Source organism: Medicago sativa, chromosome 1 (genome assembly GCF_051527215.1).
Source record: "Medicago sativa cultivar Bolivia chromosome 1, Bolivia_mono, whole genome shotgun sequence".
Classification (NCBI taxonomy): domain Eukaryota; kingdom Viridiplantae; phylum Streptophyta; class Magnoliopsida; order Fabales; family Fabaceae; genus Medicago; species Medicago sativa.
The window spans coordinates 10,013,062-10,030,362 of NC_140749.1; the positions used below are offsets into that span (position 1 = coordinate 10,013,062).

Below are 17,301 nucleotides of genomic sequence, written 5' to 3' on the forward strand. Positions count from 1 at the left end.
CTAGTGTATCCAGTTTGAGAATTATTATAAAAGGATATCTCAATTGTTGATAAAAAAAATATATATAAAAGTTGATACTGTATGAAGTTTTTTCTTTTGGATGCTATACTATATGAAGTTGATCCAGCACAATATATGTTGAATACAATTGGAAAACCATAATATATGTCTAAATTAAAAAAAGAGAGATGGTTGACATCTCCATTGATAGGGATGGGAACAACTTTCGAGCTTTCCTGTTACACACCTCGATTAAGGCTATCCACTTCTCTCAGGTTGGATCTATAACCCAATTTTTAAGATAATATATGTCTAAATTATACAAAGAAAATTCGAAAGTTTTGCTGAAGTGGTACCTTTAGATAGCAGCAGGGTTGCGCAGTAAGCAAGGTCATTGTTGTGAGTTCGGATTCAAAATCATACAATTAAACTTAGATGTGTGGAGTAAAAAGGAAGTAGTAACAACTAGTAACTCAACCAAGCAACACTATTCATAAAACAAAAAAGAAAGGGTTTAATGAAAATTAAACATCACCTTATATATAACATTAATTTCATCTTACTTATGATAATCTGAAAAGCTCTAAATGAGGAAAGACAATAGCATGTTGATAAGCAAATATAGTGACGACTTTACATTCTAATCAATGAAGCAATATTTTCATGTTTATTGAATATGAACTTTCACTGCAATCAATACGACTTTCATGTTTATTATTATTAAAGAAAGAATACAAAATTTATACTCGGTGTAGTAAATTTGACTTAGAGAAAGAGATTTGATTTTCTCATAATCATTTTATTCTTATTTTAATCCCACATAAAGAGAAAAACAATTGTCTAATAAAGAATTGTCGAATTACTTTTAGAAGAAAACACATAAAAATTGAGATATTTATTATTTATTAGTACTATAATAATTAAATAAAACTTTGTTAATGAGTCTGCGTGCTGGCCTGTCTTACCCCGCCACAACGAGCTTTTTTCAGCGGATTAAACGGGGTGGGCCAACTATAGAGGGTGGGTTCAAATCCTCAACACAAAACGCCTAAAATGACTGGTTAAATGGGTCGGTTCAACTGATCAGACCTATTTTGCCAACCCTACTTACATATCACTTACTAAAAAGATCTTTACATTAACACTGGAAGTGGAAGTTGAATCTATAATCTTATGGATGAGTCACAACTCATGTACGAACCGAGTCAACCTTCAATCCTATTAAGAAAATCAAATAATGTTATTTTGCTATAAAATCAAATACATTTGATTACCGTCTATATTGACTGTGATAATTTTGTAAATTTTTGAATTCAAATTTAAAAAACTTACTGTACCAACTTTTAAAAATTAGAAAACTTTACCTTTTCCCTCGAAATACCAAATGAAAAAACAAAGAGAGCCGTTTCTTTTGCGTTCCCCCATTTTTGTTTGATACAATGGATTCCCCATTTGATTAAAAATATACAAGAGCAAATAGTCCCTTTAGTCCCTAACTCTGCACCTCGCTGTCACAAAGGTCTCTGACTCAGCTTATCTAAAACATGTTTTGGCACATTGTATTTTTTAAATGACGAAAGTAACCATTTACTCAATATACAATCATAATTTTTTTTTTCTGATATAAAGTTTAGGTAATGGCCTCATTGTATTCTTTTATTACCCCATTAAATATGAATTTTTAATGTACCAAAAACATATCTCTCTGAGCTTAGCTGAGTTGGTAGGGATATTGCATATTATATACAGGGGTTGGAGGTTCGAATCCCGGACACCCCACTTCTCTACATTTAAATAAAATTAAAAATGTGTGGGTTTTAGCCACTAAGCTACTTGACAAAAAAAATGTACCAAAGACATAATTAAATAAAATGTGTGAGTTCTAACCACTAGCCTACTTGAAAATAAAAGTACCAAAAACATAAAAAAAAAAATCATATTTAATTAATATTTTGTTAAAAAATTCTAATTTTTGTTGAAAAAGATTTTTATAATATTATAAAGATGACTACGAAAAAAATTCAAATGAAAAGTTATTTCAAAGAGTATGATATAACATTTGAGGAACTAAAAGTTGAAGGAAAATTTCATTTAAAGTGTTTTTCCATTGAAAACAAGGAGGATCAGAACTACAGTTAAACTATTTTTTTTTTGGTCATTTAAAAAATACAATGTGCCAAAACATATTTTAGATAAGCTGGAATTTTTTAACCTTTCAAATTTTGGAAAACTTTCAAACTCTAAAAAAAGATCTATCCTTTAAAAAAATGTACCAAAAGTTGTAATGTAAAATTTTTGGAAGCATAAAAGTTGATTTTTTTTATAAGAAGACTAAAATGAAAACTTGAGCTATTTGTAGGGACAAAAATATATTTAACTACAGATAATATGAATAGTATAATATTTTCTTATACAGTATTTTATTATTATATATTAATTTTGGTCAAAAAAGTCTATTATATTATATTCTCTACATAGTAACAATGTAATTTTGACCAAAAATAAAAATATGTAATTTTGTTTTTATGTTTGTGAATTATATTCTTTAGTTTTAGTTATACAATAATTTTTTTATGAAAAATGGTTTAAATAAGTTGGACTCTAAAGATTCACCAGAGTCGGTGCATACCATAATCTTCAATGAACGCTAACGAAAATACTTACAAATCATCCACCAAAATAATCTCACACTAGCAAAGGGAGTTGAACCTACAACTTTGCGGGTGAGCCTTCAAGTCTGTATGAACCGATTCAACCTTCAATCATATAAAAAAATTATTTTTTGCTATAAAATCAAATATATATATATATATATATATATATATATATATATATATATATATATATATATTGTCCTCATGAGCTTAACTCAGTTGGTTTGGACAATGCATAATATATGCAAGGTTCAGGATTCAAACCCCGGCCACTACAAAAAAAAATATTTTTTTTGCAGAAAAAATCAAATATAATTCAATACGGAGGAATAAAATTCAAAATTCAAATATTTATGGTTAAAACTTTTAAAAATAGGAAAATTTACTTTTTCCCTCTAAATCCAAAATGAACAAAAATAAAAAGAGCCGTTTATTTTGCATTCCCCCCATTTTTCGGTTTAGTACAATGTATCCAAAATTCATTATTTTAATATATAATTATCTTATATAGTATTTTATTTTTTTTGACAAGTTATATATAGTATTTTATTATTATACATAAGTTTTGGTCAAAAGGTATATCATAGTATATTCTAACTATGGTAAAATATAATTAAATTATTTTATTCCTTTGTTATATAAAGACATAAAAAAAGGTGTGACTCTTCATTCACCATTTTCTTCATATTTACAGACACACACTCTTTTACTCTTGCGGTATTTCAGTAGCAAATTTCCTACAGTTTCTTTCCAATTTCCAGCCCACTCTCTTTTTCTGGTGAAACTTCGAACTTCCCGCGTCCGAAACTTGAGAGCATTCTTGCTCTCTACGGTGAGTTTCTCTCTGATTTTGTTATGAATTTTTTATGATAACTTAGCTATGAACAAGTGAAAAACCATTGCTTTTGTTATTTTTGTTTTGCTTATAATTTCTACTTCGTTGATGAAAAATGATTTGAAAATGTGGTGTGTGGAGTTTGATTTTTGAGAAATGGGTTGTTGGAATTTGTGATTTTCAGGTACATTGCTTGCTGGACAAGAATAGTGGAATCAGCTGATTGTTGCCGGTGGCGGAGCCACGTGTGGACTGGGGTTGGCCATGGCCATCCCATTAATTTAGGGTTGAAAGTACTATTATACCCCTGAGCTAATTTGAAAATTACAAACATGCCATTTTCTTTTCTGAAGGCTGAAGCGTGACCCCTTCTTCTCCTCTGGTGATTCAGTGCGACCTCCATCCATCACCTATCCCCAGTCACACCGCGACCGTGTTCGTCGCCATCTCTACCTCTCCGTCGAAATTGAAGCCCGCAATCACGCCACGACCTTTCAGTTACCCACTTTCAGTGCGATCTCTGAAATGAATCTTAATCTGTCTCCATCTCACAAACCCTAATTGAGTAAGTGTAAATTACTTTTCTTTTGTTTGGTAATCATCTTTTGTTTGGAAGTTGCTTAATTCCTTAATCCTTTTTAACTTTAGTAATTCCTTTTTAACTTTCTTAATTCCAATCTGATTCATTCATCATTATGCTGAAATAATAATTTTCTTAATCACACACTTTCTTAATCCCAAACCGATTCCTTTTGCTTTGATTTTGGAATGTTTTGGGGTTGTGTACGTTTTGGTGAGATTTTGAGCTGCTTGCAAGTTGCTTCTCAGTTGTAATATTTATTTATAATACTTTGATGCAGGGTGTTTCTCAAATGAAACAGGTTGGGGATTGATTGGTAGAGACAATTGTGGGTTTGTCCTATTTTCTGAAACAAGGAGAAAAGACGTTGTAGTATCTCCTTTAGTAGCAGAAACCATGGGTCTGCGATGGTAGAATCTCATTGTCGAGATGGATGCTGAGACAGTAGTAAGGTCTTTTTATGGTGCTGTAAAATTTGCTGCTATAGATGATTTAATCATAGATTGTTTAGATATAATGTCAAGATTAGAAAATGCTAGTGTTAGCTTTGTTTGTTAAAAGAGATAGCAATGTTGTTGCTCATAGCCTGGCCTGCTTATCTCTTTCTGTTGGTTGTATGGTATGGAAAGGCAATGTTCCTAACCAAATTATGACTTCTCTTTGTAAGAATTTTCAAGTTAATCAATGAATTTCCTTTACTGTCAAAAAAATACATCCAGTAACTTGTTTTGCTTCTCAATTATAATGTTTATTTATAATAGTTTTGAACTGTTTGTTTCCTTATTCATACAAAGAGAGATATATTTGATTTTGAAACTGAAATTTGCTTCATTATGAGTCTTTAACACTATGATTAGATCAATTTGATAAATTTGTTTCTTTGAAGCAAAAAAGTCAAGAGGAAGAGTCGAAAAATCTATTCGTTTTCCAAGAATTGATAGCGGCCATCCCAAAAAAATTTGTCTGGCTCCGCCACTGTTGCTGTTCACGTTGGTTTGTTTGTATGTAGAATTTTGGATTTATTTATTTTTATTTTGTTTTTTTGGTTGTTTTGTGAGAATATTCTGGTTTGAAATGTTTTATTTTGGTTCTAGAAATGAAGAATGAAATTTGTTGAAGTGAAAATTGAATAAAGATGTTGAAGATAGTATACTCTGTTTGGATTAGTTTTTGATTTGCGGTGCTTATCAACTCTGATAAGAGTTTTATTGAAATTGTATTGGAGTTCGACATTGCTCAGGTTTCTGGGTTGTCAGATGTATAAATGTGTTTGGGTACCCTCACCCTTTGAGCTAGCTTTTCGGATGAGATTCAAACTCATTCATCCGATTCAAACTCATCAACAAATTTGATTTGTAACTGACGAAAAGCCATCAGTTGTTTATAGTTGGGGTGACAAAGGGACAAATTGGGATTGGTTATACTCGTCCCTAACTTAACCCTAAATTTTTATCGGGTCATTCTTTAGACCTGAACCCGTCCTTAGATCTGAGCAGACCCACAATTTTATGGGTTAAATTAAGACCAGATCTATTAAGATGAGTCCGGGTCGGCACAAAGGATATTTAAAATAAAATTTTAAGGTGATTATTCAATTATGACTAAAAGTTGAAAGTAAAAGATTAATTTTTTTTAAGTATTTACCTTGCTTTCAGACTCAAATCATGACTATTACTAGACCTGAACAAATCTGCAGCTTTGCGGGTCAAATGGGACAGAGACAGGACGCATCTAAGGGTTTAGTTGGGTCTTGCTCACCCCTAGTTTATAAGTATCTACTGAGAAGATAGATGATAAAGATTTTGAAAAAGTTCAACTGCAAAAGTTGATTTTAATTTGTGTGATTGAAATCTATTATTTTAAAAGTTCACAGTCATTGTCATTTCAATTTTTGTTATGCTTTAAGAGCTCGTTGTGTTTAGTTCTGTCTTTAGGGTTTCACTTTATATGTTTGAATAAGTTTAGTATTTTTTTTTTTTTTTTTTTGTTTTGCCTTTTTATGTTTGTAAATGGTATGACTGCAGTTTGGTTATTTATTGGCATGGTCTGTTTTGTTTTAAGATTCGTTCTTAAGGTTGATTTCAAATTAAAATGAATTTATTTTTGTCAAAAGCACATACTTGTGCATTTATATCATGCATGTACTACGACATCCGATTGTGTATTTATCTCGTGCATGTGTTTGATATATATATGTTTTCATTTAAATGCATGTACTTGTGCTTGTATCTGCCAAGCATTTATAATGTTCTTTTGGTGAAAAATATATTATTAAATTTTTTATTTATTTCTTGAATAGTGTGTTTGATTTTGATCCCTCTATTTCAGATATGAGGTGATATCATAGTTAACATGTCAATCTATTGTACTAGCCTGCTACAAAAAAAATTCCTTAGATAAATCTTGGTTTTACTTAGAGTGGGGGATTTAGTTTATAGGTAAGTGTTTTTGTATCTTAGCTTACATGAAAATTTGTATCCTTTCAGCAGAACATGAGTAGCTTGGTTGACAGGCTTCGTGTAAGATCAGATCGAAAGCAATTTTATACTCAAGATGAGTCAGACGATGATGCTGATTTAATGCCCAGAAAAAGTCCGACAACTCAGGAAAAGTTTGAGAGGATTGTAAGAAGCGATGCAGTAAGTTACATCCTTCCTTTTTGCTTTAACCATTTCCGTTGGGTTCATTTTATCCAGTGCTGTACTCACTTTCCCTAAATTTTGTTAGCATTGGTAGTATAATGTTTAGTGCACAGCTTTGATAGTAGATGCTTTTATTGTTGCACTACATGAAACCGATATCGGAATTTTCAGTCTAACTCGGCATGCCTTGGTGGAAATTTACTTCGTAACTTATTGTTTAGATCCTTATACTGTTTAATTTGGTATGGAATCTGTAATTGCTAATGCATACTGAACATTTATGACATAGATTTAATTAGACCTTTCTGTGAAATAATACTGTTTATCTTATTCCAAGACCTTGCAGCCTCATTTTTATCTGTTCAAATACTTGATATATGTTGTGCCAAGGTTTTGTTATTTGTGGTGAATACTGAAATTGTTCCGAGAGTTTTGATCACTTTCTCTCATATACTGCATTTGTTGATTTACATTGGTGCCTAACAGAGGAACGGTGGAGTATATATAAATTTTTGCTGATATCTTTTATATGGATAATATTCCCATTCTCATGCACATTCTCATTCTCATGAATCACATTTGAAGCTAGTTGCTATTTTTTATTCTTTCATGAATTTTATGTATCAGGCTTTAAGTATCATATTCACTGATTTGAGGTTGTAGCTTTATACAAATGAAGTTGTCATTTCTTTTCTCTCCTACTCCTTGTTATGATGTTTCTATCCTTTTCCAATAGAAAACGGATTCATGTCAAGCTTGTGGAAAGAGCGGAAATCTTCTGAGCTGTAAAAGATGCACTTATTCGTTCCACACCGGTTGTTTACTGTCACCACTTAAAATCTCCCGTCTTGACAACTGGATGTGCCCTGAATGTGTAAGTCTAATACTTTTAATAAGTTTTCTTCTTAGGTATTGTCTTTATAATACTTGCATTCCCTTTGTGTGACTGTGCAGGTTAGCCCACTTAATGATATTGATAAGATATTAGATTGTAAGATGTGTCCCACTGTTGCTGCCGAAAATTTGGGGTCCAAACCAAGTTTGGCGAAACGATATCTTGTGAAGTGGAACGGACTATCATATATGCATTGCAGATGGTAAACTTATTGAAACTCATTTACTGTTTAGTTACTTTCAGCTTCTAACGGTGTCTTGTGAATCTTATATATATAAATTTCCATTTCCGAATCTCAACCAATTTACTACTATCACTACAACTTTCAGTTTTGAGTATTATGTACAATTTTCACTTTCCAAAAATACTTTAAAGAGTTTTTATTTGCAGAGTCTTTTTTATCACTGCGGCCTGCGGGTATTGTCCATTTACCAGCTTTATAAATTTTCTCTTCAGGGTGCCAGAGCAAGAGTTTCTGAAAGCTTTCAAGATCAATCATCATTTAAAGACCAAAGTAAACAACTTTCATCGTCAAATGGGACCAGTCAGAAAATCAGACGATGACGATTTTGTTGCCATTCGACCTGAATGGACTACGGTTCATCGAATACTTGCTTGCAGGTTCAGCTATTAGCTATATTTCTATTTCCTTTCTTATATGAAAAATACTATGAGATGATTATGTTCCTGGTTACTTTAAATGTTTTTGAACTTCGGATTGAGTTGAAATTCATTTGTCCTAGAATGTTAACAGGAATTTTGGTAGAAAAGTGATTGTTAAGTTAAGTTCAAACTATAATTCTTAATTTAGGAAGAAAGCTTGGGTTGTTGAGATTTTCAAAAAGGAGTCTGTTTCATCACTCCATCATCATGTTTTTCATCTAGTTTTCTCCTTCTTATGTTTTTGATGAACCATGTATTTTAGTCTCCTTCCCCTCTGAAATGATTTTATAATTTTTTGTATTTAACTTTTGAGAGAATTTTGACAATGAAGTATGTTGTTGCATGGCTTGGAATTTTTTTGGAGTAATTTGATTCCATCTTTTCTATGAAAATATCGTAAAATTCCCAAGTTATGGAATATTTTGTTTAATACAGGGACAATGGTGCTGAGAAGGAATATCTTGTGAAGTGGAAAGAGCTTCCTTATGATGAATGCCATTGGGAGCTTGAGTCGGATATCTCTTCGTTTCAGGCAGAAATAGAGAGATTCAATATATTTCGTTCTAGGTCTAGGAAGATTTCTTATAGTAAGGAAAAAAGCAGTGTTACTGTTGATGCTGAATTAATAAAGCAGCAGAAAGAATTTCAACAGCATGAACATAGCCCCGAATTTCTTTCAGGGGGTATGTGTTTTAACTGATATATTATTTTGGCAATAGCACACCTTTTGCCTTTTTTCTTCTTCTTTGGAATACCGCGCCTTTTGTCTTTGTTTTATTAGATTTGGATGATCCTGATTTCATATACTTATGTAAATGAAGGTAAACTACATCCATATCAACTTGAGGGATTGAACTTCTTACGTTTCTCTTGGTCCAAGCAAACTCATGTTATACTTGCTGATGAAATGGGACTTGGTACTTAGTTTCTGTTTTGCTCATGATCAACCTAATATTTGTGTCCTTTACTATTATTCTTAATTCAGAGTTTCTAGCTGAAGCGTCACATTGATGGCTTGGTTTTTCATCTTCAGGAAAAACCATACAAAGTATTGCTTTCTTAGCATCCCTTTTGAAAGAGAATGCTTGTCCACATTTGGTGGTTGCTCCACTTTCTACACTGCGAAACTGGGAGCGCGAATTTGAAAGATGGGCACCTCAGATGAATGTTGTATGTATACTTGACTTCTTAGTTTCATTTTTTATTTATGTATATATGCTTTTAATGTATGTTAATTTCTGTAGGTTATGTATGTTGGATCTTCCCAAGCTCGTAGCACTATTAGAGAATATGAATTTTACTTTCCGAAGAATCCGAAGAAGAACAAGAAAAGGAATCCTAAAAAAACAGTTACTACAAGAAAGTTGGAAAGCATTAAGTTTGATGTTCTTTTGACATCATATGAGATTATAAACCAAGATACCGCATCATTGAAGCCCATAAAGTGGGAGTGCATGGTAAAATTCTACTCACCATTCTACTTACCATCTAATTACATCTCTTTTGTGCTAACAGCTTAACATTCAGTGTGTTATTCTTTGATACTAGCATCTTAACATCTGTATATACACAATACATGCAGATAGTTGATGAAGGTCACCGACTCAAAAACAAGGACTCTAAATTGTTTTCTTCATTAAAGCAATACTCTAGCAGACATCGTGTGCTTTTGACAGGAACTCCTCTTCAGGTTTATTTAAAATTTATGCCATACCAGACTTATTGTATGTTGATGTATCGACTTTTTTAGGAATTGGTTAACTAGAACAGTGTTTTGTTTTGTATAGTATTTAAATTCCTATTAAAGATTATATAAGGATGGATTTGATATCCATCAGTAAATAAATTGTAAATGGATGGATTTGATTTTTTAGTGGCTTATAAATGGATAAATTGAATGTTTTAATCCATGCATTATAATCCAAACGAAATTATGCCTAATCCATCCATTTTCGAACCCTAGTATTACCACATTTTTAGCTTTTACATGAAAAGAGTCAAAAAGAGGAAAGATTAATTATTCCTGTGTTTATGGCACCAAAACAAGTCTTTTAGGCATTACTCTAGCACAATGGTGTGGTTCTTGGCCGCTACAATGCCCCAGAGTGCAAACTGAAATTCCAAAAATTCTCTTAGAAATTAATAATTAGAGTTTTGGTGGGGGTATTTTAGGGATTTAAGAGTAAAAACAGTGTGGAGCTCCTCAAGTTTGTGATAGAGGCTTTGTTCAGAGTTTCTCACTCAGTCCCTCTTGCACTACAAACCAAATTTTTTTATCTTTTTTTTTTTTTTTATAATATATGTGTTTAGTACACTATATAAACTGCATAAAAACTTTCAGAATGGCAGCCATCCCACTATCCCGCTATAGCGTTTGTGGGGCGTCCACTACACAGTGCTATTCGGGAAATTGATGACATTGATATAAATTTTAATAAAATTAATAAAAAAGGGCAACCCGGTGCACTGAAGCTCCCGCATATGCAGGGTCCGGGAAGGGGTCCCACCATTTGGTGTATTGTACGCAGCCTTACCCTGTTTTTACACAAGAGGCTGTTTCCAGGACTTGAACCCGTGACCTTACGGTCACATGACAACAACTTTACCAGTTGCGCCAAGGTTACCCCTCAAATTTTAATAAAATTAATGTTCAGATATATTTTTTTCTGATTGGATCACTATGTTCCTTTTTCATTTTTCTATGTTTCAGACAAATACTGGAATCATCAGGGAAGTTGCAATTGTTGGACAAGCTAATGATGAAGCTTAAAGAGCAAGGGCATAGAGTCCTTATATTTTCTCAATTTAAGGGCATGCTGGACATGCTTGAAAATTATTGTGTTTACAAGGTATTCATATCACAATATTCTAATTACTGACCTTTCCGTTTCTGCACAGTTGAATTTTGTTGTGTTTTATTTAATTGCTTTTCTTTTGTTTAAAACACCAGCATTGGCAGTATGAAAGGATAGATGGAAATGTTGATGGAGATGAAAGACAAGTACGGATAGACCGATTTAATGCTGAAGATTCTTCAAGATTTTGTTTTCTTCTTTCTACTAGAGCTGGTGGATTGGGGATAAACCTTGCAACGGCAGACACAGTTATTATATATGACAGGTGACCCTTCATATTTTTCATTTATTTATTTAAGGAATCATGCTATTACCCTACGTTACTTGATTAGAGGGAATGTATTTTTTCCGAGAGAAAAACACACACAGGGAATGCACCTATATGGTGCTTAACATGACTAGTTATTTTCTTGGCTCATTTCTTTCTGGTGGATATTTACAAATAACAATAATATGAAAGTTTAATTTTTCATTCATTTTATATATTGTCTAATTTGGTTCATTATTTCACTCGATTTGCTGATCAAACTGTTATTCTATAGTGATTGGAATCCTCATGCTGATCTACAGGCTATGGCCAGAGCTCATCGAGTTGGACAAACTAACAAGGTTAAAGCTTTTTTTCACTAATATGCAGTGGTTTTTGTTTGGCGAAAACATCACATAATTTCTTGTTTTTGTTTGTCAAACATTATGGCGTAATTTGATCCATGTAGCCGACCCCACTTAGTGGGATAAGGCTAGGTTGTTGTTGCTGTTGTATCACATAACTTCTTGTGTTTCAGGTGTTGATTTTTAGGCTTATAACACGAGGAACAATTGAAGAAAGGATGATGGAAATAACTAAGAAGAAGATGGTGTTAGAACACGTAGTTGTAGGCAGAAAGGCTCAAAACATAAAACAGGTAATAGGTTTTCTTTTATTCTTGAAAAATTGAAATTTTCTGTTCTCAACTGATAATGACAGTCTTCTGATTATTATCATGCTTAGGAAGAGTTGGACGACATCATCAGGTATGGCTCAAAGGAGTTATTTGCTGATGAGAATGATGTGGCTGGAAAATCTCGCCAAATTCATTACGACGATGCCGCTATTGACAGGTAACAAAGTCTGTTATACCTGAAGTATAACATGATTATGCTTGAAAACTTACTTTCACATATATTTTTTTTTTATAATAGATTGTTGGATCGCGACCAAGTTGGAGATGAAGAGGCCGCTTTAAATAATGAAGATGAAAGTGGATTTCTGAAAGCCTTTAAGGTTAACTCTCATACGATCTATCATATACATTCTTGTGCTTCTAATTTGATTTGTATTTGGTCATGTATATTTTTTTGGAAATATATAATCTTGTGCTTCTTGCTATTGTACTAATTACAAAATAATGTAAACTAAACTATAATTCCATATATATGCATTCCTAAAACTCACAAGATTTTCCATACCCCCCTGAGGTTGGTGAATAGGTATTCTAAACTCCCAGATTGGATATTTTTGTTTCAAAAATTAGGATATTCAACCAATCCTTTAGTGAGAATATATACAAGCTGTCCTGTTTCGCACATATAGAGTACAAATCAAGTAACCATTCTGCTTCTTTATGAAATATCTGTCAACCTTGACATGCTTAGTTCAATCATGCTGAATTGGATTGTGTACTGAGCTGTTTTCATATTTATTTTCCCATTTTATCCTCAAATCATTTAAAATAATCTCAAGTCAAAGTAAATCACAAATACTTTGTGCCCTAGTCCAAAACTCAATTCCTACAATCTTAATTCAACATCAATTTTGTCTTTATAAAAGAAAGTAGTTGCATGAAATCATTTTGTGTTCTTTATTTAGGTTCTGTTCGTTTCATTTACCTGATAGATAATATGTTCTAGGTGGCAAATTTTGAATATGTTGATAAAGTCGAGGCTTCAGAAGGAAATCACTTTTGGAAGGAATTGCTAAAAGACGGATATGAAGAGAAAAAAGTTGAAGAGCAAAATGCCTTGGGTAAAGGGAAACGAAACCGGACAACATTACTGGTATGCCACCGTGTCATTTACTTGTATAACTTGTATTAGTATACAAGGGAAATTGTTTTTATTCTTGTATACTATGCGTTTGTGCGAATGTATATTTTTGCTCTCCTTTTGATTGTGTTTTTGTTGAGGTTGTATACGTGGTTCACTGACTTTCCAGATGGTTTCTTTTAAGGGGGAGAATTTTGCTCGTCTAGAAGGTGTAGGCTCTGATGGCGAGGAAGATGATTATGAAGTGGATCATACTGGCGGTGATTCAAATTCAACAAGAACTACAACTGCCAGAAGACCTTCCAAGAAGAAAGCTTGTAATACATATCAATATTCACTTATCATTTCATTGATAATATTGGAATTTATTTATCTGTCTTTAACTGTGATATTAATTTATACATTAGCTGAAGATAACACAAATCCACCACCTTTAATGGAAGGTGAAGGAAAATCGCTAAAAGTTCTTGGTTATACTCAACGTCAGAGAGCTGCTTTCCTTCAGACTTTAATGAGGTTACATTCTAATTGTTAGTTTACGATTAGGTCTAGTCTTTCCCTAACCCTTACATATTAAAGAGGGTTTTTTCATGGAAATATTTGCAGTTTATCTCATTTGGTTAGTCAATAACAGGTTTGGGGTCGGCGATTTTGATTGGAAGGGTTTTATTCCCCACATGAAGCAGAAGACTTATGAAGAAATCAATGAGTAGTGCTCTTATTTTCCATAACATGTCTCATATTCTAATTTAGTTTTATTTTGGTTAATGCAATTGTTAATTATATATTGCATCTTAAATCATTATTTGCAAGTGAATTTGATCTATATATTTTGAACAGGTATGGAATCCTTTTCTTGTCTCATATTGCTGAAGATATAAATGATTCCCCTACATTCTCAGGTGATAGATCCCTTATTCCTGTGATAGTTCTCTCTGTATCATCTCTCCTATATTTTCAGTTAACTTATTATTCCCTCCTGTTGAAATGTGTCTGTAGATGGTGTTCCAAAAGAAGGACTTCAAATAGATGAAGTACTCGTTAGAATTTCGGTTTTGTCATTGATAAGGGAAAAGGTAAGTTCTTCAAATAAATTTGCTGTATATTAGTTGCATGTTTTTTGTATATTATTGTGTCATGATGCTTTCTTACTGCCCTCTCACAAATTAGAAAACTTTTACCTAGAATTTCTTTCTTGAAATGGTCATGTAAATTTTCAGGCATAAGTTATATTTCATTAGCATCTGTTATATTTACATTATTTTTTACATGACACTAGTAACCCATAACTATCCTATTTACATTAATTTTTTACTATTATTATTTCCTTTAGTTGATGAATATGTTTTCCTCATCTTCAAATATGGAATGACAGGTGAAATTCACATCAGAGAATCCTGGCACTCCACTTTTTTCAGACGACATCTTGTCACGGTATGCAGGCTTGAGAAGTACAAAGATATGGAAGGATGAGCATGATTTAGTCTTACTGCATGCAGTTTTGAAGTATGTCTTTCTTTTTTTTTTTTGTTGACAAAGTGTCTTTTAATAGTTATAGGCAATTGCATTGCATCTTTCCAAAATGTATGTGTGTCTACGTGTGTTACCCTTATTTTATTTCATTTAATGAAAAACGATTTTGCATGTTTTTGCTCTTTTGTAATCTTTATAGGTTATTTTTATTTAATGTAATCCTCTAACATAGTTCTTTTCTATTAAGGCATGGATATGGAAAGTGGTCAGATATTGTTGATGATAAGGATCTGAATATTCAGAGAGTCATCTGTCAGGAGTTAAATACTCGCTTCATAAAGTTACCATCGCTAGGACAAGTTGGCTCTCAAGTGAAAAATGGTGCAAATATGCCAAATGTGGAATCCCCTTTGAACCAGTCTAGGGAGAATAATGGTAGTGCTGCAGCAGTTAATGGAGCACATGGCTCTTGTGATGCTACGTTGCATCAACTGTCCGATCTATTATCGCAATTTAGAAACATGCAGAGAAGACAAATTGATTTCATAAGAAAGAGGTTTCCTCTCTTGGAAAATTGTCTCAATGATGAATACTGCCAGAAAGAATACTCTGTAAGTGCATTCATTTTTCATGTCACACACAATCTTTTTAATACTTTGTTTATTTCTCTTTGGAATAGACAGGATTTGAGTTTGAAAAGGTAGTTGGACTATGTGTTTGTTTTGTTTCATTTCCAATTACTGTCATCAATTATCAACTTGGATTCAATTCTTAATCATAGCTATGCATGCTCATGTTTAACTGCCAAGGTTTGTTTTACACATAGGGTAGATCATGTAGTACAATACAAAGCATGATTGGTCTTTGAAGAGATTTGCTTGACTTGCTTGTGATCTGACTGACATGAACTTTGTCTGCAGGACAAGATGAAAGCAACGGCGGCGACTTATCAAGAACCTCGAAATGAACCTACTCAAACCCAAACGAGATATCAACTGCCTCAACTTGAAAAAATAAGTATGAATTTGCATCTCTGATGATAATATTTGAATATGTTTTCTTTATGTCATTTTGTGCTTTTATTCTTCTTTTCTTTGAAGACCTTTTCTCGGATTTTTCCTTTGCCATCTGCGTACCCAAATCAAAGATTTAATTGTAATTCTTCCATTTTTTGCAGCTTCAGGAGAATTCTCTATTTCTGCTTGTGACAGTGATCCTAATCGGTCAACACTGCCTCATCTTTACAATGAGGTAAAAATGTGTTTGTATTGTCTCTCTTCAGCAGCGGTGATTTATATATGAATGATGGCTGCATGATACAATAATGGTAAACAGTTATATGCTGAGTAACTTTATCAATTATATTTCCCTCTATATTGACAGATGTGCAATGCTGTGGCGAAAAATACTGAGGATTTGTTTCATACATCGATGTCCAGAGGACAGACAAAACTAGAAACCATTGTTGGACTTGTCGACAAAATTTTGACACCAAATCAATCCGCTCAAGAGCCGACAACAAGTTCTGATAACAGATCAGTTGTCATACCATTGTAGGCAGATATTTATATCACCTTTCAGCATATACATAGTTGTATTTTATATATACTCCCTTTATTTCAAATGTTTTTTTTTTTTTTTTTGAAGTATTTAACTTTGTTACAAAACTTTTTAATGTTTTAGATATCCAATATATATATTTATCATTTTTCTAAGTATACCATTTTTTTCCTCAAAAGGAATTCAATGCATTTCATTAAAAATTAAGGTTCAATATAAAGTTACTAATAGTGCTTCATTTGCAATAGAATGAGTCACACTATTAATTTTGTGGTAACACTACTTGTAATCAAGTTGGGAAAAGATGAAAGAATATGGAGACAATCACCCTCATGATCCCTCAAACACATACCAAAGCATGTACGACTATCAGAAAACACAACATCTGTGGTTTAAAGTTGCGCTGTGGTAGGTCGACAATTGTAACAGGCACGGTAGAGAAACAACTTAAGACAAGGTGGAATCTGCAAATTCTAGATAAGATTCCAACACCTAGCAATATGAAGTTCACTTGTGTCCACAAAATGAGCCATGACTAGCCTATAGGCAGACTTCATCGAATAAGAGGCCACAATCTCAGGATACCAAGTAATCCTATTTGTTTTAACTGGGAATATAGCGAAATATCAATAATATTATAAACCATAGTGGTAGGAAGCATACCTCAAATCACTTCAACATGCCAAGCCTTGGAATGGTGATGCAGCAAATCTTCGACACAAAGATCGGACCATAACGGAGATGGATGAGCTGAACACTTAACCTTTTTTATGCTAAGGTGCCTTCCAACCTGGAATATGACCACTCCTTCCAAAATAAAGAAATCATCTACATTTTTTATTTTATGTATACCCTGCCTCTTGTGTAAAAAATAGGATAAGGTTGTGTACAATACACCAAATGGTGGGACCCTTTCCCGGACCCTGAATTGCGGGAGCTTCAGTGCACGGGTTGCCCTTTTATACCCCTAAATAGTAATTAATCCATTTAAATTTATCAAAAGGATGTTTTGTACTTATACACGTCAATAAGTTTTGTTTTCCTTATGCATTTACCTCTAAACCTTGCATCAAAAGGATATTATAGTAACGTTTTGAATGTGTTTTTAATATATCTTTA

The 17,301-nt window shown here is 32.8% G+C and overlaps 1 protein-coding gene, 1 long non-coding RNA gene and 1 other non-coding gene across 3 annotated transcripts; all 3 read left to right on the top strand.

Annotated features, from left to right (window-relative positions):
- The first annotated feature begins 169 nt into the window (after nt 1-169).
- LOC146952486 (U6atac minor spliceosomal RNA) lies at nt 170-300 on the top strand. The gene has a single exon (XR_015025309.1). It is a non-coding gene; the product is annotated as a U6atac minor spliceosomal RNA (small nuclear RNA).
- A 3,049-nt stretch (nt 301-3,349) lies between these two features.
- On the top strand, nt 3,350-4,774 carry LOC146952487 (uncharacterized). The gene is made up of 3 exons (XR_015006556.1): nt 3,350-3,486; nt 3,674-4,054; nt 4,350-4,774. It is a non-coding gene; the product is annotated as an uncharacterized LOC146952487 (long non-coding RNA).
- Nucleotides 4,775-6,561: 1,787 nt separating this feature from the next.
- LOC146952488 (CHD3-type chromatin-remodeling factor PICKLE-like) lies at nt 6,562-16,310 on the top strand. Its single transcript, XM_085739703.1, has 27 exons — nt 6,562-6,708; nt 7,448-7,585; nt 7,666-7,808; nt 8,063-8,227; nt 8,705-8,952; nt 9,091-9,186; nt 9,303-9,439; nt 9,514-9,726; nt 9,852-9,959; nt 10,442-10,476; nt 10,980-11,118; nt 11,220-11,389; nt 11,667-11,733; nt 11,910-12,029; nt 12,116-12,225; nt 12,307-12,388; nt 13,015-13,161; nt 13,334-13,466; nt 13,557-13,665; nt 13,784-13,858; nt 13,990-14,051; nt 14,149-14,225; nt 14,525-14,655; nt 14,870-15,233; nt 15,543-15,639; nt 15,800-15,873; nt 16,006-16,310. Exons 1-27 carry the CDS (start codon nt 6,562-6,564, stop codon nt 16,177-16,179), a joined length of 3,561 nt encoding a protein of 1,186 aa, XP_085595829.1. The 3' UTR covers nt 16,180-16,310.
- Nucleotides 16,311-17,301: the final 991 nt, after the last annotated feature.

Coding starts and splice junctions, on each gene's coding strand:
- LOC146952488 (XM_085739703.1), top strand. CDS start 6,562: ATGAGTAGCTTGGTTGACAGGCTTCGTGTAAGATCAGATCGAAAGCAA. Junction 7,586..7,665: donor ACTGGATGTGCCCTGAATGT/GTAAGTCTAATA, acceptor GTGACTGTGCAG/GTTAGCCCACTTAATGATAT. Junction 8,953..9,090: donor CCCCGAATTTCTTTCAGGGG/GTATGTGTTTTA, acceptor ATGTAAATGAAG/GTAAACTACATCCATATCAA.